Raw genomic sequence first — 20,471 nt, forward strand, 5'->3', positions numbered from 1 at the left:
TGGTACTGTGATAGGATGCCACCTTTGCAATAGAACAGTTTGTGAAATGTTATCCATGCTGCATATTCCACGGTCAACTGTTAGTGATATTGGGGCAGATGTATTAAGCCTTAACAAGAGATAAATGCAAAAGTGATAAGGAGAGATAAACGTCCACTCAATCAGCTCCTTACTGACATTTATCAAACACAGCCTGTAACATGGCAGTTAGCAGGTGATTGGCTGGACTTTATCTCTCTTTATCACCCTTGGATTTATCTCTTGTTAAAGCTTAATACATCTGCACCCTTATTAGAAAGTGGAAGCATTAAGGAACATCAGCAACTCTGCCATGAAGCAGATCTAAAATCTAAAATCTCAGTGTGGCCAATGAGTGCTAAGGTGCCTGGTGCGTAAAACTCGCCAATGCTCTGCTGATTCCATAGCTGAAGAGTTCCGAAATACCACTGGCATCAATGTAAGCAGTAAAACTGTGGAGCGGAAGCTTAATGGAATGGGTTTTCATGGCCAAGCAGCTGCATGCAAGCCTCACATCACAAAGGCCAATGCCAAGCGTTGAATGGAGTGGTGTAATGCCCTCCACAGAACATATTGTCACTGCTCCACAGACACTTGACTGGGGGGTGAACGACTTTCCATAGCAGGACGCTATCAGTGCCACCTGCTGCCCCATCGATTGCCCCTGCCGCCACCCGCATCCTCTTGCTAGCATGCAAAGGGACGTGTACGAGAACACATCTCCTCACATGCGGCTGAAGGGGACGTAATTATTTTTCTCTCTTTATTTTTCTTAAAGTCAGTGAAAACTAAATTTTAGATGGAGATGGCCTAAAAGGGAGCGAGAGCCGATGTCATGTGATGTGACATGTCATGCAATGTCAGCTGCCCACCCTGAGCCGGCATCGGCCTGCCTGCATTCCCAGGGAAATGCCCAGCAGTTCCATGGGGGTGCTCATAAAATGCTGGGCATTCCCCTGCTCCAGCCTCCTTTCCACCCCTGTCCGCCCCCTCTGGAGCGAGTGGCTTGGCAACGGTGAATCTCGCCAAAGCTATTTGCTCCCGCGGTTTGCACATGCACATAAATGAGCATGTGCAAACTCCCCCACCTTTGGTCAAGGGGCTGAATTCAGACCTGAACGGATGGGTCTGAATTGGCCCAAATATGCTTAAAATCCCAAGTAGCACTAAATGGCTGCTTGGGATGTTAAGCACATTATAATATACATCATCTCCATAGAGGTTCTACTAAATGTCTCATTTGTTAATGCTGCTTTTGAAAGTTCCCAGTTCAACTATATTAATGTAAACTTCAATAATACCAATAACCAAAGTGGTAACAAGTGAATGAAATGTTTTTGTCATAACCTTCCGCATTTCTGTTACCGTATATACTCGAGTATAAGTCGACCCAAATGTAAGCTGAGGCACCTAATTTTACAACAAAAAAACTGGGAAAACTTATTGACTCAAGTGGGACCCTCACTCGAGTATAAGCCGAGAGGGGGCTTTTTCAGCACAAAAAATGTTCTGAAAAAGTAGGCCTTTACTCGAGTATATATGGTATATATATGTTTCTGGGTATAAAAAGGGGCAGTCAGGAGCTGATTGGCCGGTGATAAAGTACCAGGCACTGTGGGGTAGATTTATTAAACATCGATCAGGGGAAAATGCGCTATCCCCATGCGTTATGGCAGGGGATAGCGCTTTCCCATATCTATGACACCCGCGATGCAGGTGTTAAACAGGCGGCGGTGCGGGCAGGAGGGATAGCGCAGCAACGTTATTTTAAAAAGAGCACCTGCGCCTTACCTTATGTATGATCCGGCGATGTGGGGCTTCGTTCTTTATGGAGCCCAATCCCGGATCGCCATCTTCTTCTGGTGCTGCGGGTCTCCTGCTTCATGGTCAGTGCCGCTTGCTGGTCAGTGCATGCGCCTTTGACACGTTGCGTGTCATGGAAACCGGCGCCTGCGCAGATAACACTGCCGGACGGGAGCGCACAATACCTTATGGGAGGCAGCGTATCCCCATCAGCAGGGGATAACACACTCCCATAACGTACACCACTCTGTTCATACATTAGGGCAAATTGCAGGTGAGCTTTACCAGGATAAAATGCTGAAGCGAACCTGCGTCCATAAGGAGCCTTATGAGCATAATGATAAATCTACCCCTGTATCACTTATCCTCCCTTATCACTGCTTCATACATCTACAGTACCCCTGAGTTACTAGCCCAGATAAGTTTTTGTTGTTTTACTTTTATCCCTATTTTTTATCGCACTGGTTTTGAACTAAATTTCAGCTATAAATAGAAAACTGGGGCAGTTGGGTCAATGTGTCTTTAATAGCTTTGGTGCTTAGGAAATCATCCTACAAAGCAATTGAAAAAAAAAAGCAATTTTGTGTCCCTATATCTGCACTTTGACCAGTTACACAGCTCAGGGGCCCTTATTCTGGTTGGTGCGGATATTCCCGCATTCTTACGGAGCGGTCCGCACGCTACGGTGTTTTGCCGCATGCGGCCATCGTCCGTAGAAACGCCCACGGGTCCTCCGCATTCGGACGGACTCACTCTTTAAGAACAGGGCGTGTTTACGGACGACATACAAACCATGCGTGTGCGGGAGAAACACTCCGATTCTGCACGGTATTACAGAGTATTACAGAGTATGCTCGGAAATACCGCATCCGACCGGGAGCCAAGCGGTGCTACCGCCCGTAAGCGGAGTATTTACGCCAAACAACCCACTATTAAGTATCTTCTGCAAGACATCACATGACCCACTTATTCAATTACCTATCCTCATAAAAAACTGCTTATTTGGAATTGGAATCAATTAGATGCCAATATATCCTTACAAGCATGCCTAACACATGCATTGCACACATTAACCCTTACAGCAATTGAAGTGCAATGGTTTCAATTAAGGCACTGACAAGCGGCCTATTAGTGAGTAATGAGTAAAGGAGTAGATTCTATTGGGTTCAGGTGTTAATGCTTGTAGTCATTAGGCGTACGTTCGCCTACCGCATGAACGAGTGGTGTCCGCAAAGCAATAGTACACTTGTGGACACCGCACATTTCTTCCCTTTTTGATCGCGTGCATTCGGAGTGCTATCCGAATGTACGCCCCCCAACATAAGTGTACTCCCCCGTGTCCGCCCATGTTTCCGCCCCGTTTTGCCCACTTTGAAACTACGCCCATGTGACATTCCGCATGACGCCCATAATACGCCCATATTTCCCGAATGATTGCGGGGAACAGTTTTGTACGGGATTTGGCCGAACTGGTACGGAGTCAAGGCGTGGCACATGCGCGTTGCGTTCGCCACGCATGCGCAGACGCCGTAAAGACGCGATCCGAAAGTATGCGGTAAAGTCCGCGTCAATCAGAATAAGGGCCATGGTCAGGATCTCCTTCACCTAGAAAAGAGGAGAGAGCAGCAGATATGTGTGAGGCACTAACAGAACAACTCTCTCTCCACTTTACTGCAGTTTTTAAGCTCTAAAAAGAAATTGTAACAAATGATTACAAAACAAGATATTTGTACAAAATAATATTAAGCACATTAAAAGATAGGAATGATTACTTTTTTAGTTGTACATTTATAGTTTTGCGAAAGATTGAACAATGAAACCTATCCTAAATTTTTACATTACACATTCTTTATTATTATTTTCTATTATACCGGTCACTTTATATACAATTGTAATGTGTTAGGCTTCGCTATGGCCTGACTACATCTTGGCTGCATGCAGTCAAAATCTAGTCATCGCCAGTGTTCTTTCACCAGAGAATAGGGACACAAGGTTCGCTCAGCACACATCGCGGGTGTGCAGCGATGTGTGCTGAGCGATCCATGCTTAAGCATGTCGCTCAGCACCGGCTCCCCCATTGCAGCGTATGTATGCAACCTTTACTCTTAAGAACACTTTGGTAAACAAAGGTATACTGTACTAAAGGTGCACGCAGTGTATTATACATGCGTATACTGGGGAGTTATTTCAGCTATATACCTACATAGTATAGATTTTTTTTGTGTGTTATGTAGGGTACACACCAGAACAACCATGATCGTGCGACGATCGTGAAACAATTTCCTGAAATCATATGATGGTCGCACGATTGAATTGGAGTACACACTCTGCACACGATCAGTATCCAAACCAATGTAGATGACGAATCTTTAGTGCAGCAAATAAAATCTCCAAAGTGACCAAACGACCAGTGGGGACTTGCATCATATCGGAATCGCATTGAAAACATGTACAATTCTGCTTTTTTTTTTAACGTACAATCAGTCGTTAGACGTGTCAAAATTGGGGGAATTGAGCCCAAGTGGTTCTGGCGTGTACCCAGAATTACTTAATATAATAGAATTTTACTGATAATATGAGGTTTGAGCTGCATAAATGGTGAGATGTTTGTGGAGTGCACATATCATATAAATGCAATAATACAAGGAGATGATTTCATCATAGTCACTGTCCATATATGGGTCCTGTTTTAGTTGTGTAATTATTACTATGGTTTATCTGCTAGCAATTGGAAACCTCCATATCGCAGCTAGAAAAAGAGAAGGGCTGGCTGGAAGTCTCACGCTTTGAGGACAAGAAACAACGGGGAGAACTACAGGACAGGCTAGTATTTTAGTTTAATTTGAATTACACTGTTTTCATTGTCCCTCATATTATGTTATAAAATACTAGATAAACCAGGCACAAAGGTAGAACAAGCATGTGCACCTCTGAAAGCATATCATTAAATGAAATGCTGCCTTCTGCTTATGGGGAAGATACGGGGTGATTTCAGTCCATTTTTGAAGCGATCTGACTAGATCGCTTAGAAAATTACCCTACAGTGCTCCATGTGTAGGGGCTACAGTTATATTCAATTCAATTTAAAATAAAAATATAAATTGAATATTGTGGCTGTAGATATAGCTCAGAGTCACATTATCTGAAAAACTGTTATGGTGCAGCCGATGAGGCCATTTTTAACATTTCCGCCAGCGCGCCATCCACTGGTATTTGGTGGCTGGTGCCCCGGAGGACGTGGACGTGCGAGCTTCTCACACGCTCGCTCGTCCATTGCCGATATGGGAGCGACTCCATCTGTATATTCAGATTTTCATTTCCACACTGAACAAATAGCACTTAAAATAACAGTATCGGGTAACTGTTTTTTTTTTATATAATTTTTGCATTATAGATATTTAATAATTTCTGGAATTTTGACAGTGTATGACTACAGCCATATGTGCCATTTCAAGTGGCGCTTTAATTTTGGACATGTCTAGACATTGCTAAATCCCAAAATTCAGTCTGACTGGAATATTAAACCGCATTCTGAAAATAATGATGGTAGCTGACCTGCATGAGTTTTTTTTCTCATCAGGATTATTAATCTGGAGATGGAAGTGATGTTGGCTAAATCTTCCTTAGAAAATTTCAACCACACCAATGAGTTGATGAACCAGAAGATATCTATGGTAAAAACAAGTGACACTATTATTATTATTATTATAATTTTATTTATAAGGTGCCACAAGTGTTTCGCAGCGCCGTACAAAGGAACAGTACAGGGAGACAAAACTTGGCATAACATTGAATAAATAACAAACTTATAGTACAAATAAAGAGCGCCACAGTTCAATACACATTACAGCTTAAATATAAGTAGTGAGGACTCAATCAACATACTACTAGAGGCTTGAGGCTAATGATGGAGATGAGTATGCAGACAAAGGTGGTCACTGAGTGTTTGAGTATAGAAGAGCTGTGAGTGAAATGTGAAGAGAAGTGGGCTTTGACAACAGGAGGGAAGAGGGCCCTGCTCGGAGGAGCTTACAATCTAGTAGGAGGGGGAGACAGACAGATTACAAGAGGTGCAAGCAAGTGGGTGGTGGCTAGATAGCAGGATGTAAACAGGCAAGGGGTCGGAGAACCAGCTAGTTTATGCAGCGGAAAGGTACGCTTTGATGAATAGGTGAGTTTTCAGTGCCCGTTTAAAGCTTTGCAAGGTCGGGGAGAGTCTAATGGAGTGAGGGAGTGCGTTCCACTAAAGGGGTGCAGCACGGGCAAAGTCCTGTACTCTAGCATTGGAAGCAGTGATCAGGGTGGAGGAGAGACTAGAGTCGTCAGCCGACCGTAGGGGGCGGGAGGGTGTATGAATGGAGATGAGGTTAGAGATATATGGAGCAATGGAATTAGAGATGGCCCTGTATGTGAGTGTTTGAAGAGGATTCTGTAGGGCAATGGGAGCCAGTGCAGATTTTGTTGAAGGGGAGTGGCAGAATTAGAGCTGCGGGAGAGGAAGATAAGCCTGGCTGCAGAGTTGAGGACAGATTGAAGAGGAGCCAGTTGGGATTGAGCGAGGTCGGTGAGGAGAGCATTACAGTAGTCAAGCCGTGATATTCTAATTCTTTAATAACATTCATCAATTTTCTTTGTCTATGGCAAGTAGCAAAAGATTATAACGATATTGGAAGTTCTCCTCTATATCTGGAATGACTCTGTACTTTAGAGTAGCACTGTGTTTTCAAGTGTTACTACTTTAATCCACCAATTTTCTGTAATTTTGGAGCAAAGAAGTAGCATTTATCAGTTAATTTCTAGAAGTCTGTATTGTATCATTGAAGATACAGTCAGTCAACTACAAATTGCTAAGTCTCTTGTTTAAATGGACAAATAGCACTTTTTCTGATCAATAGTTTGTAGGTTTATTGGGGGAAATGTACTAAAGAAAATTCGTAAAAAATAGGTTTATTCGTATACAGAAATACACCTATATTTTACACTAATTCGTATTCGTATTGATGGCACATTCGTATTTGTATTTACAAATGCAAATGGATACACCATCGATAGAATACGACAGGAATCACCATTCAAAAGAATGGTGATTCCTACTTTACTAATAATATTTAATATTAAAATATGGCCGCTAATTATCGGTAAACGGAAGATAATTGCCGGCCAAATACGCCAGGAAAATAGACTTCAATTTCCTTGCGTATTTGGCAGAAGCCTGCACGGATCAGTCAGATCTGCCAATACGAATTTGTATTTAAAAATACGAATATGGATTTAAAATACAAATTCGTATTGGAAAAATACGAATCAATACGATATCGGATAATACGAATCGGTCAAATACAACTGATTACTAAATTATCCACTGGAATACAAATTAAAATACGACTACACCAGTCATATTCATTCATATAAAGAATACAAATACGAGTTTTTTCCCCCATTGTGTTGTTTTACATTTCCGTCAATATTTCTACTTTTCTTTTTCTTTTTTTATATAATATGTTTCTCTTAGAGCGCAAATTATTCTTGAAACACTCCAGCATAGAGTTATAAAATGAGCAATTTTGTCTCTTTACCCGGGTGCAACAGCAATATAAAAAAAATGCTGAACAACAATGTAACATGAAACAAACTAACACAATACATTTTCCTTAACAAAATCTATCTCTATTATTGACTGTTATCCATGTAGTCTCCAGAAAACACACATTATTCTCTATGACCTCAAAACAAAAAACAAAAATTCAACATTTTACTTTGAATTAGTTTGCACACCATTATATATATATCACTGTTTAAAGCAAGTTTTAGAATATTTACTCTTTATAATCTTTACACTCTTCAAAGGGAAATGATGAAGTGAATAAGGAATTGAAGACAGCCAGGGAAAACCTTGTATATTTCCGAAATCGTGCCAAAGTTCTGGAGGCAGAGAAGAACCAGGCTGTGGAGGAGCTCAGAAAACTGCGAGAGGTACGGCCAGCGGTCATATTGCTATACTGTAATTTTCTGCTACAAGTCAGTAGTGGGCTGCAATGGCAATTGTAATGTCCTTCTGGTAGAGATGGCCAAAACGGATCATTAAGCTGAGCCGGGATCCGTCGGAACTCTCGATGAAAAAGATACAGATCTTTTAGACGGAACCTCGGGTCACTTTGAAGAAAAAAAGGGGGAATATACATGACCGAGTAAAAACACTGATCGATGGCTGGGTGCAGAATCGCCATCGATGGCAACCATCAATGGCGTCTCCACTGATGGCCATTCCTGGCAGCAGCAGCTAATCTTTCTATCACTTGTAGTCAAAGCACTGTACTGTCTCCAGAGATAGTACATCTCAGCTGATGCAAAGACAAAGATAAGTTTGAGGTGGATGTGCGCTTGGTCGGCTGCCTTGTGGGGTGATAATGATGGAGTGGTAACCCTAGAAACCACAAAAAGACAGAATGCACAGAGAGGGAGAGTATCAAAATCTCCTCCACTGGCGCCGAGCAATACGTCCCTATAGATCAAGGGGCGATCCTCTTCTCCAAAACTAGGGAAGGCTGTTTCATAAAATACCGTACGCCCCTTATGGGGTGTGGGGGGTCCTCTTCTCCGAATCTAGAAAGCTCAAAACCGGTCCCAAGGGTAGCTGTCACACTGATGGAAGTAGTTGTGAATCCCTGCGTCCCTTAAAGCCTCAGTAGGTGATCGTGGTGACCCAAAATGAGAAATGATTGGGGATATAGTGTAAAACCATTTATTGAACATACAGACATAAACAAATAAAAAGGCAAGTGGAACCACTTGGCATAGTACCGTGTATGGTGGAGAACCAAGATATTATCAAAGTTCTCAAACAGACTTGAAGTTGAGCGGGATTGATCCCGGGAAAAACCAAAAGTCCACGCTCCCTCCAGGTGCCGGTATAAAGTGCCAAAGGTCCAAAAGTCCTATAAGGAATGGTCCAGAACACTCCAAACGCGTTTTCGATTGCTGCCTGCAATCTTTATCAAGGAGATAAATCTTTATCTCCTTGATAAAGATTGCAGGCAGCAATCGAAAACGCGTTTGGAGTGTTTTGGACCATTCCGTATAGGACTTTTGGACCTTTGGCACTTTATACCGGCACCTGGAGGGAGCGTGGACTTTTGGTTTTTCCCGGGATCAATCCCGCTCAACTTCAAGTCTGTTTGAGAACTTTGATAATATCTTGGTTCTCCACCATACACGGTACTATGCCAAGTGGTTCCACTTGCCTTTTTATTTGTTTATGTCTGTATGTTCAATAAATGGTTTTACACTATACCCCCAATCATTTCTCATTTTGGGTCACCACGATCACCTACCTAGGCTTTAAGGGACGCAGGGATTCACAACTACTTCCATCAGTGTGACAGCTACCCTTGGGACCGGTTTTAAACTTTCTAGATTCGGAGAAGAGGACCCCTCACACCCCATAAGGGGCGTACGGTATTTTATGAAACAACCTTCCCTAGTTTTGGAAAAGAGGATCGCCCCTTGATCTATAGGGACGTATTGCTCGGCGCCAGTGGAGGAGATTTTAATACTCTCCCTCTCAGTACATCTCAGCTGCCACAGGTGGCAGCACTGAGATCAAGAAAATGTATTATAATGGAAAAACGAAACTGAACGGATCACCTTTTTGGGATCGGCGGCTCACTCGTTCTTGAATGGGATCCGTTCAAAAGATCCAGCTCGTTCGCGAACGACCCATCTCTACCTTCTGGGTCAGTATCGATCGAAGCAGCTTTTGCAAGGAGCGCCTTCATAGTTTTTTCATACATCATCGTGCCAAGCGTCACCTCTCGCGTGATGCGTCAGGTCCCATGAGACTCTGTTAGAGTTGTGAGTATCCTTTTTTTGTTGAAAATGTGTCTTAGTCGCAACGTGATACGGCTAGACTGTGACGATGAATTTGATATGAAACATCTGTATATCTTTGTGCGACTCAGTCTCTGAATTTGTATATGTAATGCTACAAATTTGCAGCCTAAGCTTTTTCCATCCAATACAAAGTCTATTGTGTTCCTTTATGTAGACTCAGTCACACACAATATACTCCTGGAACATCATAGTCAAATTGTGTTGCGATTAAGATACATTTTTGGGCAAAAAAGTTGCCTGACGCTAGCAGAGTTGCAAGAGACCTGTCTGCTCACTTGTGCCAGGCATCTCACTCTGCATGGGTTATTCAGGCGAGATCTATGAGGACACATCTGTAGTTGTGCTTATTTGTTCCAACATGTATATAACTTTCATTTTCTGGTGGGAAAGAACAGCAGTGCAGAATTTCAAGTTCAACCATAACCAGAGGGAGTGTCCCCTTAAAACATGTTTACATGTTACAAAGGGAGGGGAGAAAAGCTCCAATCCTTCCCTACTTGCTCCTATTAGCATTTATTGCATGTCACGCCTACATGGCAGTTATTACATGTCAGCCATACAGTAGTTGACTCTTACTGACCTTTGTCGCTTTTCAGGCCTTGTTTAGTTAAAAATATTCAGGGTCACTCTGAATGAATCACTCCCACGCATGTTCGCAGGGGGGAGCGATGTTTTCCATATGTACATGCGCATACTGATGTATGCACATGTGCAGGGTCCCTGGGCGAATGGGCACGGAGACTTGCATAGTCGCCAATCTGTTCGCACAGAATACATTGCGGGTGGGGGTGTGGGGCACTGTTCCCATGAAAACGCTGGGCATTCCCATGGTAATTCGCCCATAACGCGGCTGCGGGGGCAGGCGGCTGACGTGATGTCAGCTGCCCGCACTCTTCCTGTACAGGGAGCATGCAGATATATAGGACACCAGAGGTCTTAGCTCTGGGTTCACTGTAGAAATCATTTGATGGTCGGCAACTATTGAATGATTTCCTCCCCACACACAAGCTGCAATTGGATGTCTATGCAAAACATCCATTCACATGCGTGCATGGACATTCGCGGTGCGTGCGGCGGGTGTTCGGTGGCGATTGGCGTTTAAAGTACACACAAAGCTGCAAATTTTGCAGCTTTGCGTTTGAACCAGAGTGGGGAATGAACAGCTCTTAAACAAATAGATAAAGGAATAACCAATAGAAGTTCATATGCTAAAGCTACAATGGCTTTGGTTTTACTATGTTTAAAAAACATATAATAAGAAATGAACACCATAAGCTGCTGGCCTAGGAAAAACCGAGCTAGCAGCATTCCAGACAGGGATGAGCGGAGCAGCATTGACCAAAGAATACCAACCTTGAGACTTTGCAACAACGCATGTCCCCACATCTCCAGAAGCCCCCCGAAACCGACTGCACGCACTCTTGCCTTTCTGGGTGCACCAAACCCCCCAAAAGAACAAATCTCCAACCCCCAATGGGTCAACACAACACTCAACCATATATTATGTTTATTAAGTGTGTTCATTACATGTGATTTAGACATTGTATGTGTTAGTTCACCGCACCATCATTTGAGCTGTATGTAAAATTTATGTTCTATTTTATCCCAAGTAAAGTAATAATTTTTGCACAATACACAAACTTGTCATTCATCACTGACACAGGAAAGGAGCGGAGTGCAGCACTACCATTCTATATACTGCAAATAAGTATAGTAATGAGAGTGAATACAGCTGGTGAGTGACGTCCGATATGCTGACCCGGATGAGCAGGGATGATGGTTCAAAGCTATCCAAGTAGTCCTAAAAATGTAGCCTGCTTAATACATTTCGTTGTAGTTAGAACCCACAACTTCCTCCAAAGCATGAAATAATATTAGGATTTACATTGTTTGGGGTCAGGAGAGATAGTTCTGTGTTCTGATGGGTGTATTATATTCACATCCCTATTTTGATTCACAGGGGAGTCACCTGACTCTTAGTCAAATGAATGAAGCAAACCAGAGAGTAACGGATACATTGCGGACTCGTCACGACCTGCACGATGAGCTTGCTGGCCTTCAGCTGAATTTCAATAACATAAATCTGGTATGGGAACATAGACAGGACTAACTGTTTTATGCAAGTACAGTACAATCATCTTTCATACTTTCTAACCTGATAATGGTTCTTTTTTGACAGGAGAAAGAACTTCTGTCCTCCAAAGTAATGAGGCTAGATGAAAAGGTCTCAGATCTCACTTTCAGACTGAACGTTGCTCAAACAGACAGAGAACGTTTTTTGAAGGTAAATGTGTTGGCTGGTTGAGTATGAAGCTTGTACCTTTATGTTATATATTAGTGACATGAAGTGACTTCAAACACTGCCATCCAAATAGGAAAAGCTGGATCTACATAGACGTACACAGGAGCTATCTCTAGAGCTGGAGAGAGCCCAGAGAGGTCGGGAGGGGTTTAATGACCAGGTCAGCGATCTCCATATCGAACTGGTTGGGGCTAAAACACAGGCCAACCGCCAGGACCAAGAAAAGGTGCAGATGAAAGAAGAACTGGTGATGCTGAAGCAAGTAAGCACTGCATAACAAATGTATAAATATACTGAACATCATTTGTCTCATACCACAGTAGGATCTGTACAAACAGATTTCTGTCTGTGGTGACAGACGCAGTGCATCCTGAACGCTCTGGTCATGTTTTAGGTGAGATAGGGATGAGCACAGCTTGACTGGGTCTGACGACTCCATGAAAACACTGGTCATCCTGAGTAACCTCATCATTACTCAGAGCGATCCTCGGATGCAGCAGCTGATCACAGAAGCTGGCAGGAGGCATATATATATATATACAGGGCTATTTTTGTGCAGGCTCCAGCAGGAACTGTGGCCCTTATTCTAGTTCACTCTTTCTGACAAAATATTTCTCAGATGGACAAAACCATGTGCACTGCAGGTGAGGCAGGTGTTACTTGTGCAGAGATAATTAGATTTGGGTGGGGTTTTACACCTGCCTCACCTGCAGTGCACATGGTTTTGTCCATCTAAGAAATATTTTGTCAGAAAGAGTGAACTAGAATAATGGCCACAGTTCCTGCTGGAGCCTGCACAAAAATAGCCCTGTATATATATATATATATATATATATATATATATATATATATGTATGTATATATATATATATATATATATATATATATATATATATATATATATATATATACACACACACACACGATGTCCTTTGTGGCATTTGCATATTCCTCTAACATCCAATTTGGGGAACACTCTATCTGTTGACTGTGGGTACAGGGGTCGGCCAGGAATGTAGGCACTAAAAGTGTTACCTAAAGCTACAGAGATGAGATGATACATATTGATACAATTATTTTCTCACTTTCAAAGGATAACGTGTCCTATATATGAATTTGTGAAAAGCTTGTAACATTGCATCAAATCACAAAAGTGAGTACACAGAGCACATTCAGGGGTACAGCCTGCCATACACACACACACACACACACACACACACACAATTATACATTAGGTAACTCTTTTGAATATACTCACACCCACGCAGCCACTCCAAGGCATCACCCACAACTCCCTCAAATTGAAATGACTTTGTATTGTCCTTGACTGTGCTATCACTGCTGCAACTGTCTGCTTGAGCATGTCCTAAGCATTCACAACAAACTCTCTCTTTGAAAATAATCGCCCATTTGCAACACCATTGACATTCTGTTCGCATCTGACAATTGTTTACTGGTTGTTAGAAAAGTATTCAAATATGGAAACATTTCAGAGAAAGGAGGTATTATGATTATTATGATTTGCTTATGATTCCATAAATAACTTGATATTTGACCATACAAAATTTTTATTTAACATTTATTTTAACAAGGAGTTCTGTATAAATTGATTGTAGCAATATGTTCTGACCAGGTGAATGAGAAGCTAACAGCAGATTTGGGACAAACCGAGCAAAGCCTCCAGAGTGCCCTAGAGGAGCTTCACCACACACAGGCGGAGCACAAAATATCCAGCAACCTTGCAGCTGCTCTGGAGGCTGAACGCAAACAACTCCTAGAGGAGAAGCAACTGCTAATGGCCGCTGTGGAGAATGATGTGGAGGGCGAGAGTATCCAGCAGCTCAGGTGACATGGGGCATCAGAGTCAGAAGTACAAATCATCAATGTCATTGTGATACTCTTAATCACTGTCATAACGATGAAACATGCCTAGGCTCCATTAGAACAAGGAGCAGGGCAAATTGTAGGCGAATCATAATATAAAGGGAAATGTTAGGTATATCCCAGCAAGTGTAACAATATTGTAACGGTGGCTGTCAGAAAATCAAAGATAGGTATAATGTAAGAATTTATATTTATAATAGTGCTAACTATAATGATACAGTTGTAAATAATTTATATTGAGATATATACGTTTAGGGCATATTTCTTAAATATTTAAAATGATAATGTAATAAATGTATTATTAGGATGGCATTATACTTGTTATCTTTTGAGGTTGTTTACCTTACTATTAGTGTCTTGTTACTGTGACCAGCTGTGGGGCTTATAGCTTTATCTGTGGCTGGATAATTACTGACTAGGAACTAGGCATTGGGTCACAAGCAAGTTGTTAGACAGTCATTAGGTCAACACCATTAGGTCTACATGCATTTAGGTCGACATGTGTCTAGGTCAATATGCAGGAAGGTCAACAGGGTCATTAGGTAGACAGGGTCATTAGGTGAACATGGGTTAGGTCAACAGTCAAAAGGTCGACATGTGGTTTTTCACTGTTTGTCAACCTAGACGCCTGTTGACCTAGACAAATGTCGACCAAAATGCATGTCGATCTAATGGTGTCGACCTAATGACAAATTGCTGGTGACCAACTGATCCACACCCAGAGTAGACTAGACTAGAGCAAAGTTACCTGCAGTAATGGATTTCCCAGGCTCTCATAGACTTGCAAGGAACCAGCCCACACAACAAAGTGAAACCAATTGTAAAATCCTAGCTCATTCAATATTATATATAAAATACTGCCCTTTAAATAAAGAACTCAGACATTCACATTTCTATTTATAAATGTGTGCATCAGCTGTTGTCTTGGACTTCCAGAGCTTTGCAGATGCAACTACAGGAGGAAAAAAACAACCTACAGGCCCATTGCCATGAGCTGGAATTAACTCTGGAGCAAGCACATGAACAATTAGGCTCCCAAATCCAGGAGCAGCAGCAGGTTATCCTGTACTGGAAGGAAAGATGGCAGCAGGCAGCTGTCACTCTGAAGAATACAGAAGAGGTGCTGGAGCAGGAGAGAGCTCAGTGTCAGAAAGCTGCTGATAAGGTTTGAAAACATTTAATTCAGGATAAGTTATAACCTTGTTCTGAAATGTATTGCATTACATTATTTTGTAATTTTGCGGCGGGGGTGGGGGGGGGGGGGGGGGCGCATATAAGGGAGTTACGCCACTGAAACAAAGGCACTCACAGATTACTTTAAAGTAAAACTTATCTTAAGGAAAGTACATTTTGGCCCAGAACAGGTTCAGTGACCAGTTCCTGATGAGGTCATATATTTAATTAGAGGTTCGGGAACTGAGTTCTTGCTGAGTCCTGCTTAAAAATAGCACCGGGTTTTAACCAATCTATAGTCAGACCCATGTTGTGCTAAGTCTAAAGATATTTAACTGAAGAATCTCAAGTTTACTGATGTCATATATGTATGGAATCATCTGTCTCTTCTTACTTTTTCATGCAGATACATGGGAGGGTCTTAAGGAGCCCATACACTAGGTGATTCCCATGCAATTTGGGCTCTCTTCATGCAATTGCGGCGATCAATCGCAATTAAAAAAAAGTATGTGATTGACATCAGACCCGAACCGATGTGTGGTCCTGTGCGCATTGCACCGGAAGCCTGCAAGTTACACTGGCAGCAGAAGCGATCTGTTGGATAACATCCAAGGCGGAAAGGCTTGGCTGGGATCACTGCGATATATCTTATGCAAAGGGACTGCATACGATATATCGAATGCGATCCTGCCACCCGGGAAAGTCCTCTCTTAGAAGTCACCCTAATGTATGCCCAGCTTGGTATTGCTAGAATCCAAAATGTTATATTATAACAGAGCCATTGCAGTCCTCTGTGTGTACTTAGAAATATATTTCATATGTGGTAGACAAATTAGCATGCAGTTTCAATTATCAACTTGTAGGATTTTTACATTTTGTACTAAAGAATATCAGGAAATACAGAGGCTGAAATTTCTGAAAGTAAAGAAAACGAGGTTCAGATCTGAGCTATTGGAGGATATTATAATCATTAGTAGTGCCACTTCTTCCCTTCCATAACTGTGTCCCAATGAATCTCTGACAGTTAGGGAAGGGATCACTGTAGAGTCCGTATGAAATACTTTAAATTACTTTGTTTCCTTCAAAGACATATGACATATTATAACATATATAATTCATTCTTTCCCTAGAAAACAGAGTTATTGCAGGACTGTGAAATGTTTCAAGCAGACAATGAGGAGCTCTCTGACCTCAGATCGGCTCTGAGCAGGTTGGGTATAGATGATTACCGTATATACAGAATAATACTGTCACTTATGGGCCATTATCACTGGCAATATCACCAAATTGTTTCATAACTGGTGCAATGTTAGCTAGGATGAGATGCATAAATAATCAGCTTAAGGCAGCAGCATCTATCTGTGGTCGCTCCTCTGTGAGTTTATACAAAGGGGCGATACAAACTCCTTTGCTTGTGTACATCCTTGTGGCTTATTGTGCAAGGACTGAGATGCCTTGGCATCCAGGCATACTTGGTGCATCCTTAGACGCCACCATAGGTCACACCATCAAAACTTGCATCAGCCCTATGGTAGGGGCAGTCTCTTCATCTGACTATGTCCTCCTATGCCCATTGAATAGGAAATTGTAGCATGCACTACTAGCCATCTCCTACCCACTGACTAGGAATGCCCATCACTTTTATAATGCTGTCTCTCCCAATCACAACAGTAGCTTTGTGCGTTTTCTTTGTGTAAAACATGCGTCGTATGGGTTTTCAGATGTTTTCATGCATGCAATTATACAAAAACAATCAAGTGCATGAAAATTAGCCTTATGTGCAGATTATTTGTGATCCAGGCCCATAATGTGATCCATCTAATGTCAGGGTTGTAACCACAATGTGTTGCACTTAATCAATTTCTGTCTGTCCAATCAGAATAAGGGCTAGACCATGTGGAGATTTCCATTTGTAGCATTACCGCAAGAACTTAAAGTGGGCAGGGCACCGGGGGTTGCAGGGGCAAACGGAAAGGGGCATGACCTAGATGGTTCACAAATATGTGTGCATGGCATCTATTCACGCGGCACCAGAAAGACAGCAGGCAGGCTGTTCTAGCAGGGCACCGTTAAAGAGGCAGGGTGCATTTTGCTCTTTAACAATTGGGCATTGGGCAGCGTGAACACTACATATGTTATGTTACTAAAGCCTCATTAGTGTAATGACATTCTTATTGCTTTGTTTCTTTCATTGAGTAGGTAAGATGTACTTGGTCAAAGTTGTACATACATTAATGGTTCTAGTACCAAATACAGATCACTTTTCTGAAAATGTTGAATGCTATCCTCTGACACAAAACTGTTTGTTTTACTAACTAACAAGTTTTTCTGGGTTTCAGATTAAAAGAAGAGAACGTCCATTTATTACAGCGAAACAAAGACCTGGAGCAAAAACAGCATCTAAAACACATCCACAACTCATTGGTAAGGCCAGAAGATAAGCATTATATGCCTGCAAGACTGAGAAAGAGCATGTTCTTGGTATAGAGACAGATTTCATCTCTACAGTTCTCTAATAACATCAGCAGATCATGTCTTTAGGATCTCCCGCTGAAATAGTCAAAAAGATTGATTTATCTGTTTACATTAATCTGTCTAAATCTTTTCTTGTAGAAAGAGCATCTCTAAGCAGCAATACCATAGCTTTAGATAGGAATACAGCCATCTGAAGTAGCTTGAGAGTTAGTAAAGCCATTTATTCATATCACTGTACATGGTGCGTATACCTGAGAGAAATAATATTTGAAAAATAACTGTAAAAAGAAATGGGACTAATCTAATAACATGCAACATACCCTGTTACTCCTCTAGGAGCTGGTTGCTAAGCCGAAGGTGTTTCTCTAACTAAACTGGCAGCCAGAGGCTAATAACTTGGCCAAAAACAACATCTCACAGCAGCCAACATCACTGCAGTCATATGTTGATCCTTTGAGGACAGTGTTATAAAGATGTGGTGGTGTCTTTGTCTTTTTTAATGCAATCAGGAGCTAAAACTATTTTGCTTTAGAACTGCATTGGAATTTCAGGTTAATAAGAACAGAGGGACAAATATACTAAGCCTAAAACACATGGGCCAATGTGCCGTCATTTGCTAAGTGATGTAGTTAGCACAGATCGCTTAGCACACATTGCCCTATACACACTATGTAGAGCGATGTGTGCTGAGCGATCTGTGCTAACTTCAGTTTCTTGATGCACATGCAGCGCGATCCATAGAAAAAAGGAAGGGGGAGTTTATAATATAGGTGGTATATAATATGATAAATAGAGCTGCCACCACATCATGCAGTCTAAGGGACAAAGCAAAGCTACTACACACAGGAAGAGACAGGAGCCTTACCATGAGGTGTGAGAATGTGAGCTTAGAATGTGCAGTACTGGTTCTATTATGTCTATGTATTTATTAATTATGGTATATTTCACCTTTTCCTGACCACTTATCTTATTTAAATTTTTGAAACAGCCTATACTATAGACTATCTGTACTTTTACATTTTAATACTGTATTCCATTCAGTGTCTAGTGTACAAAAAGACCAATTTTGAAGGCTGTTACCACTCCCCCAGACTCCTGTACTTACTCCAATGCGCTGCAGAGTGGGAGATTTTGGATTACATCTGGAAACCCCACTGTAAAAATCCTGCGTTTGCCACTGCAATCTAATTGAATCTTGACTGAGCAGAGCAATCTAACTAGATATGAACGGGCGATGACGACACGTGGGATCGTGCATTCTCATCTGTCAGGGGCATACATATGGATCCATGCTTCATTTGTAAGCAATCTAGAAAATGGCCTAAAATCGCCCCGTGTGTATGTCCCCTTACAGAGTAATAAAGTGATAAAGAGAAAAAGTACCAGTCAACCAGCTCAACTGCAGTGTTACTGGCTGGGTTTGAAAAATGACAGTTAAGAGAAGATTTTTTTTGTTAGTTTATGTCTCTCCACTTCATCCATCCACAAGCTTAGTACATCTGCTGTCATGGGTAATTTTCGTTGTGGGCCCGGACGAGTGTGGAGTACGGGGCCCTGACTTAAGGAGGCAACGACAAAGGTAGCAGGTTTAAGATAAGATTTATTCATACACAGTATGAAACAGAATATCAAAGTTTGCAATGGCAATATAATATAATAAACAATAACAAAGATACAAGAAAAATGGTAGACACTTAGGGGGGTATTCAATCACCTGCTGCCATCTCCTCACAGGGGAGATGGCTGCAGCCCTGCAGGGCCCTATTCAATGCTGTCTTCCCCGACAGCATTGAACGGGAATTTGGCAGAACGAGCCCTACTTCACAAGCAGTTGGGCACCTTCTGCCGAGAACAGCTGGGAAGTGACGAGCTCCAGGCTGCAGCTCGTGGCCACGCCCCCTTCTAGTTCCACTGCAGGCGGGACATTGATTCCCGCCTGCTTGTTGTTGGTTGAGCAGACCAAGAACGGGACAGGGTAACGGCTGTCGGGCCAGCTCGACAGCCGTGACCCCAGATTGAATACCCCCCTTAACCAGTGCTTGTATGTTGATGATCTGTCAAAATACTGTGTGTGTCCAAACTCCACTTATTTCATGGATATTTCTCTTGAAAAAAGAAGGTATCACATATAGTGAAGCAGGTTTTAATACATTTTTACCATTAAATTTACACAGAAAAATAAAAAATATAAATTGCAATACATGTGGAGATAAAATATATATTATGCTAAAAGATCCAAAGATCCACTAGTGGGCCGGGGGACTGTAAACAATAAGTGACTGTTACCGTTGGAACTGGCAGTGGGAGTGGGCATAAATGGGAGAGTATCCCAGGCTGGCTCTCCTAATGTACGCTTCTCCAGTATACTGGTCATCCGTCCTTCCACCTCTGGAATAGATCCCACGGTCCAATTAGGCCAACGTGTTTCGACCCCTATATACTGGGGTCTTTTTCAAGGTCTGTAGTGTCAAGGTTAAAGATGTTCTGCACTGCTGGGTGTGCTGAAAGAGTGCAGGTCAGCTGATAAGGAAGTACACCAGTGGAGTAATTCAGAGAAGCAGAGTATGTTACCCAGAGGAGCTGTAGAGAGTTCAGTAGCAGGACTGTCATCAGAAATTGTGGGGACTGACAAAATAGGCAGGGCCCACTTTTGCCTTCTTGAACTCCCGGCATGCCTGGTGAGACCTCCGTTGTCAACAGCTCAACTTCTACATTGGTTCAAGGGAAATGTGTTTATGACAAATTATAGTGGATAGACTGCAGTCCTTGACCCACTTTCTGTCTGGGCCTGGGACTGGAGTCCCCGCAGATCCCCTCTGATGGCTGCCATATTCAGTAGGTTACTAAGATGTACTGTGACAGAGCAGAGAAGATTATCAAGATGTACCATAGCAGCAGAGCACAGGAGCTATGGATGGCAGCGGGC

At 42.2% G+C, this 20,471-nt stretch overlaps 1 protein-coding gene across 5 annotated transcripts in view; it reads left to right on the plus strand.

Annotated features, from left to right (window-relative positions):
* The window catches only part of LOC146074941 (uncharacterized), a 104,880-nt gene that overhangs the window by 43,044 nt on the left and 41,365 nt on the right, over positions 1-20,471 (plus strand). For 4 of the 5 annotated variants that reach the window (XM_083183677.1, XM_083183678.1, XM_083183680.1 and 1 more), the window contains 10 exons: positions 4,547-4,644; positions 5,402-5,495; positions 7,669-7,794; positions 11,672-11,797; positions 11,891-11,995; positions 12,087-12,275; positions 13,647-13,858; positions 14,834-15,062; positions 16,201-16,280; positions 17,410-17,494. In XM_083183677.1, the coding sequence (XP_083039803.1) occupies positions 4,547-4,644; positions 5,402-5,495; positions 7,669-7,794; positions 11,672-11,797; positions 11,891-11,995; positions 12,087-12,275; positions 13,647-13,858; positions 14,834-15,062; positions 16,201-16,280; positions 17,410-17,494 (1,344 nt within the window). The remainder of the gene's footprint in view (positions 1-4,546; positions 4,645-5,401; positions 5,496-7,668; positions 7,795-11,671; positions 11,798-11,890; positions 11,996-12,086; positions 12,276-13,646; positions 13,859-14,833; positions 15,063-16,200; positions 16,281-17,409; positions 17,495-20,471) is intronic. The other variant, XM_083183679.1, reaches the window with a different exon arrangement.

Source organism: Crinia signifera, chromosome 4 (genome assembly GCF_055691185.1).
Source record: "Crinia signifera chromosome 4, ASM5569118v1, whole genome shotgun sequence".
In the NCBI taxonomy this organism is placed as follows: domain Eukaryota; kingdom Metazoa; phylum Chordata; class Amphibia; order Anura; family Myobatrachidae; genus Crinia; species Crinia signifera.